General features: G+C 39.6%; 1 protein-coding gene across 1 annotated transcript in view; it reads right to left on the reverse strand.

The window, feature by feature from the left end:
* FGD4 (FYVE, RhoGEF and PH domain containing 4) overlaps positions 1-6,626 on the reverse strand; it is a 30,298-nt gene extending 23,672 nt beyond the window's left edge. The window contains exons 1-2 of the mRNA XM_082014250.1: positions 6,520-6,626; positions 3,117-3,597 (exon numbers count right to left, since the gene is read on the reverse strand). Of these exons, the coding sequence (XP_081870376.1) occupies positions 3,117-3,597; positions 6,520-6,611 (573 nt within the window). The 5' untranslated portion in view covers positions 6,612-6,626. The remainder of the gene's footprint in view (positions 1-3,116; positions 3,598-6,519) is intronic.
* Positions 6,627-6,960: the final 334 nt, after the last annotated feature.

The raw sequence follows: 6,960 nt of genomic DNA on the forward strand, positions 1-6,960 counted from the left end.
AGTCCACTGCACAAATGATGGGTGAGTTTCTTGCAGAGCAACCAAGAAATGCAGTCAAGATCCAGGTATCCCTAAAGAGGCGATTCTTCTCAAGAGGATTTACGCATTTATATTGGGTGCTGAAGACATACAGCTTTGTTCAGGATTTACTGTTGCTAAAGATGAACATAAAGTTGTAGAACCAGGAACAAGCTGGTAGAACCTCTCTTTCTCAAGTGTTGCAACAATAAACGTTTCTTGGCAGAAAGTTAACTTCACGATGAAGTTTCACCCTATTTAAATCAAAACATCACCTTACATTTAGAAATGTGTGGCCTCCACCAGGTTTTGCATCTAAGTACCAGAGGCCACATCATTGCCATTAAAAGGAGACAGCAAGTAAGGACTTTAATAAAGATGCATAATGGATTCTTCCCCATCTGTGGCACGCACGCATGCAGTCTAAATCCATATATTCCACCAGTCTCTCAATAAATACCAAAGCATTTGTCGTCTTGTCTTCAGTTAGCTCTAGCAGTAGATTTCTCACAAGATGTTATACAGGAAGTTAATTGATTGGGATGTTCCTGTACTATTCAGCCTCCATGTTTTAGGCAAACCAAATTTTATGACAGAAGGTGCTTCTGCTGCAAGGCAGGGAACTTTTCACTTTTAATTGTCTTTTTGCTTGTGCTATTTGCGGTTTGTGACTTTCAAACTAATTCAGTAAATAAGAGAAATAAAGCATACTCTACCCTGGTCATTTGGGGAAAATGTTTCAGAACACTGCCAAATTTATTAAGTTTTGTCTCAACTTTTCCAGAACATGCAATAATCATTAGTCAGATCTACAGTGGTAAGGGGAAAAAATAATTGTAAGAGCAACATTACTTTAAAATAAGCTTTCTTCTTCAAGTCTAAAAAGCAGTAATTTCTGCTTGGGTTTTGCACCATTTCCCAAGTTAATTCACCCCTTCCAGCAGTGGACTTAGTTTACTTCTCCTGTATATGTATGCATTTGCAAAGAGATAACACCACTTGCCTCCTTGAATTAGGAAATATGGCATGCAAGAGATAAAGAAGATACTTTACAGCAGTATCAAAATATATATATGTATCAGATGCATAATTTAAAGTTTGTCTATGACTCACATGCATCTGCTCTTATTGCTTTTACTCAATTGTACCTACACTTGCTTAATTAAAAAGGGTGAAAGAGTGCTGTTAGTCAGTGTGGTGCAACGTCAACTGGACTGCATCCCAGTTTTAAGATCCTTTCCTAAGTGGGTGCTTAGCAAAATCAGACTGTCAAAACGCTCTTGCTTCTTCCCAATGTCTGCTTGGACACAGTAACAGCTCAAAGCTCTACCAGACCTCTCCTGTTCCTCTCACCACCTTCCCCCTATTCCAGACAGCACGGCAGCAGCTATTTAGATCTCCACAGGGCTGATTTCAATCTACAGATTGCATTAACACAAACTACAATCATTGTTTTATTTCATAAAGTGTGACCCTTAGATCGATCTGTGGTAGACAGGCTTCTTAATCTCACTAGACCAAAGGGAACGTCCTTGTTCTGCAAGTGAGCTGGTACCTCGGGAAGTGCTGCCGTGTCCCAGTTGAGATTTACAGACTCGGCTCTCCACTGACGCTAACTTTAGAGTTATCCTGCATGGGTTTGGTTTCTTTTGTTTTCTTACCCTTCTAGCAGCAGCAAACAATATCTCTAGTAACAGTTATGTTACAGCTCACCATTTGACTCTTATAGGGCAGATCAGACGCGTCGGTCACCCAGCAGCTGAAAGGCAGATTTGGATGAGATTGCTGCCATTAGCATTTGCCCAGTTCCTTCCTGGATTTTACAACAGGACTGCCTCCCGTTTCTGCTTTTTCCTGAAAATGCTGCCAGCGCCTTACTGCGTGACTTGGGTTCAAACTTAACAGGGCTGCCCACGGAGCACTCAGCACTTTATTGGCACAGAGAGGGGAAACAGGCATTACCAAACAGGAGACGAACACATAATGAGAGGTGTGGCAGGTTAAAGGTGCCTTGGAGCGTCACCAGGCTTATCTTTAGATGTGAATCATAACGGTCATTCATTACGGGCAAAAACAACCCCCAAAACAAAGAAGAAAACCCCCACAACCCGGTACCTTCTTGTCATTACCTACAACATTTTAGCCTGTAATACACGAGAATTTGGGACCCACCTTCCCCCCTCCCCCCGCCAGAATTTACGCTCAAGCATGGATGTATGTGAACCCTACCTGACCATACCTAAGGGCTTGGAAAAGTCTATAGTTAACTAATTCAGCTGCATTCCTGCAAGCAGCAAAGAGCTTTATCAGCGCTCACCTGCTTGGCTCTGCAGTGAAGAGGAAGGCTGGGAGCGTCCAGCCCAGCCGCCCTGCCACGACTCACACGTAGCACGGCTGGACCAGAACTGCTAATGATGTTCATTGGCCACCAGTGTTTCAGTGCAAGAAGGCAAACTGCATTATCAAACTTTTAGAAGCAGAAATATGCACAATTTTTCAGCAATTAGTTTTCCCGAGACCAATTTTCTTCCACCCACTTATATCCCTTAATTATTTAACACCTTACGAGGAAGCTCAAACTCATCATGGTGTAAGTTCTCCTTGCTAACAAGGCGTATGTTTAGTATACTCTGAACCTTGCATCTGATAGCTAGCAGACTGCCACTGCCTTTCCAGCTTTGACTTGACAGTTCTGCATGAAACCCTGCTGCTGCAGTTTACCACACATAGTATTTTATTTTATACACACCCCTAACATGTGTCCCTGGTAGTCTGGCACAGCTGAAGCACAGTGCTAACCATGTACACATATTTCAGTTTCACTTTTTTTAAACCTCAGATAGATAATGGGAAAAAGAAAAGGCGGCGGGGGGAGAAAGAAGCGGGAAAAAGGAAAGGGGGAAGGAAAGGGAAGGGAAGGAAAGAAGTGGAGGAAATGCAAGCAAAGCCTTTTTTTCCTGTCTTATATTCAGAGGAAAAATAACCAAAAGATTTTCAACTTTCTGACCTGCTCCTGGAAGCTTATTTTTGTAAATAAAAACCTAGAGAAAATACACAAAGTTGTAATATAACAAGAACAAAACAATTTCTCTTTTTACCTTTGCTTCTACAGGTTGATCTTGCTTACTGATTTCCTCAGTTGGTTCTTCTTTCACATTAGTATTAATTTCTAGAGTTTCATTTTCAGATGGGAGCAGTGTATCACTGCTTGGAGTCCTGTAGCAGCTGTTAAGCACCTGCCCTTCACAGGCAGTCACACTTTGCAATGACTCTCTGGATGTACTTTCCCCATTTATCAAGCTGCTGTTGATGGCATTATCCAGAACCGGGGTGGACGTAGTGGAGCCATGATCATGTAATCTCCTGTCCTCATCTTCCATCTGGTCTTGTGCTGCTACTCCGTTGGTTGTATGTAGCTGTGCAACCTGAGTTTTGTCGGTATTACTGTTTCCCTGGTTTTGTAGTGGGTGCTGGGAGGGGAGTTTTGGCTGAGGTGATGGTGTTGACCCATATCTTCCTTGAGATTTAGAAATGTGGAGAACAGAGGAGTCTTTCTTCAAATCACTAGGATTTAATGGGCTAGAAACACCAAACAAACAAAACAGATGAGAGAAAAGTTAAACATGGCATTACAGAAAATCCCTGGTATGGGGAGTAGGAGAGTTGCACCATACGACCAATTCCTCCCAAACCATTTTTTCCCGTGTTAATATTAGGAAGTTCAGGCCACTGAGACTTGAACTGCATTATTCCATTGAAACACACATAAACATGCATCTCTTACTGGGAACCCGGAGTGCCATCCATATTGATTCACTACATCCTCATCTCTCTTGAATCTCAGTTGTAAAATGGAAGGCAGTATGATCAGCCGCAGTAACAGATAAGGGAACTGAGGCACTGATACATGAAGCAATTTGCCCAAAGTGTCCCAGAAGATTATCGACAGAAATGGAGAAAGACTCAGGGTCTCCCAAGTCCCAGTCCAATGCTTAAACTAGCAAGCAGCCTGTTCCCTAATTGCCCTTTAATTGTACAAAATGAATGAGAAACATCCAAGAACATTTAGCATCCCTTTCCTTAGTTCAGCATATGGCAAGAGGAGCTTTAAATTCTTAGCCCATTTCTTCCCCCAGTTTCCTTATTTAGCATATTTAGCAGTCCTTTCATCATGCTGCACCTCTTCTAAAGGTTTTTCCCCTTCATATTTTATCTCCACTTTAAACATATGTTATCCCTTGTTCATAACTTTCACTATCTCTTTCTCTGTTTCCTTTTTGAGGTTCTGGATTTTAGGATAATATAAATGGTAGCCTACTCTGCAATTCATTATAGTTTAAAAATAAAAAATAAAAATCATTGGAACCAAAATAAAATCTATACATTTTTGTCTGAAGTACATTTAACAAGCTATATTCAAATGGCAAAACAATACCATGACATATTGCTCCTAGTATGGACTATTAATCATCTGGAAAGATGAAGACTGATTATAAACTGTATGTTTACTCTGTATTTATAGGACAGTTTACACAAATATTGTAAACATATTCTGCACTTTCATAAACAGAGCTAAATAATATCTTATACTAGCTTAATCTTCTCCCATTGTGTAACAAAAAAAATCTAAATCAGTTTTCTTTTAGTTATGTAAAGATTATGCCTTTTTAAAAAAATAAGCTTAAGTCTAAGATAGAATTAATTTACATTTTTCAATTGCATGCACAGAGCAATGAGGTTTAATTAACTTTTTGTCATGCCTACATGTTTGTGGGCTGTGCAGCCTAATGAAAATACGTTATCATAATTGACAATCACAATTTGCAGTTCATGAACATGCTACCTTTGAAGACCAATAATCACAAGTGAAGTTCACCTTCATGGAAGACACATTTTGAGAGCTGAGCTCATTTAAAAAAAAATAGGAATTGCTTCCACAGCCACAGCAGGATATTCCAGAATTTGGCATGCTAATTATGAAAATTTCTCATAAGCAGAGTTCAGGAGAATTTAATCACTGGACAGATATCACTGGGTGTACTTAATGAATTATGTTGGCCAAAAAGCAACTCAGCTTCCCCTAGTCCCCAAAACAAGATGTCCCAATTTTTAAAATTCTACAATTCTCTTTAGCTTCCTTTAATTGCATAATACTAAAAGAGTTTCTGTACAAACCAGCAGGCATGTCTAGGAGGAAGAAAGGTAGGGTTCATTGGTGGAGGGCACAATGAACCCAAGGATTTTCCTTCCAGAAAGGATAAAATCGCTTTTCTAAGGATACCACACTGTTAAAAAGACTTGGATGATGGTTTGGAGGAAGACTGGGAAACAAAGTGATACCAGGACTGGAGACCTGACTGAGAAGAATGCACAGGACCTCCAGTGCTGCAGTAATTTCTTTTTCCCATCTTTTGGAAGCTGTCATGACAACAGTACAATTAAGTCTCTGCCTAATGACTGAAGTTTCTTGTAGATGAAGCTCTGAAATTATTTCTATTCCACTAGACAAACATACTTTTGCAATGCTCAGCTGCTTCTGTATAAAGGATTAAATTTCCCCCATCTTGAGGGGGAATTCTTTCCATGAAAGTCGTAATACTGGCTCCTCAGAAGGCCACACTCTGTTGTACATTATGCATTCATTTCGTTCCCGTAGGGAGCAACCCTTCAGAACATCAGTATCCCGAGGAAACACAAGAAAGCCACATCCAAAAGTTGCAATGCTCAGCTGTCACTGGACTGTTTCTTGAACTGCTCCTGTGTCAAGGGCTTTCTAGAAGGTCACTCTCTTTATACAGAGAAGATATATTCTGAACTTCCGTTTCAGAGCTTATAATGCTTGTCACGTACATCCAATTAAAGACACACAAGTAACACTGTTATATGAAAGTTCACTGTGGTTTGTGTTTCTCAAAGTTCCCAATGCTTCCTTTAAAAGGCAGTATCAAAACTCAAAAACATCAAGATATTTCACCAAAATCACCAAGTACTACAAAGCAAACAGTTTAGTGAATGTATGCCATATCAATACAAATGACTCATATAGTTCACCTCTTCACGTGAATGATCTGAAAAGGTTAAGCCAGTATAAAAGAAAAATTAGGATTTTGGGTTTTTCTGTTTGCTTATAAAAGTAAATATTTTTCCTGCAAGAACAAAAAGAACTTAAGATTAGCACCAATGTTTCATTCTAAGAATCAGCACTTATTTCAAATTGCTGACGTTTTTCATGATGTTTTAAAAATGCCACAAGTTTGTTCTGTTTGTTTGGATTTTTCTGAAGAAGAATTAACACTTAGCACCTTATGAAAAAGCACACATTGTACAGGCAAAATATACAATTGGCATGCATCATTTCAAAACACACAGTTTTGCCGTTAGCTCCTCTGGCAGGGATCGGTCTAAGCACTACCACGGTACCAATATTCTTCCTCACAGGTTCAAGTTCCAACAGTCCACACACAACAAGAGTTACCAACCAATTAAAATTCTATTACATACCTGCATCCCTCAAAACGATTGATGAGATCTGACACTTTACTCGACTTTTCCTTTGTGACACTAGAAACAGGGGTAGGTGTCTCTTCCTCCATTCTTGGTTTCTGATTTGATAAAGCTTTATGCCTAGAGGTTTGGTATGTAACAGGTGACACCTTCTGCAGATGAATTGGCTTTGGAGGCACTGCAAACAACAACAACCACCATTTGCTCGTGAATAATTTCTTTAAACTGCCAGAACATACATGAGATTTTTGCATAAGAACTTACTACAGTAATGAAGAAGAGATGCTCTTGGTTTTACTTAACCTTAAAGTTGCTTTATGAATACAAGGACTTCATATAGGGTTTTTTATGCACTGTCTGGTATCAGGCATCTTATATTTCACAGAATCATTAAGGTTGGAAAAGACCTTTAAGATCACCAAGTCCAACCATCAACAA

The sequence above is a fragment of the Phaethon aethereus genome (assembly GCF_964289735.1).
Source record: "Phaethon aethereus genome assembly, chromosome: 1".
Lineage (NCBI taxonomy): Eukaryota > Metazoa > Chordata > Aves > Phaethontiformes > Phaethontidae > Phaethon > Phaethon aethereus.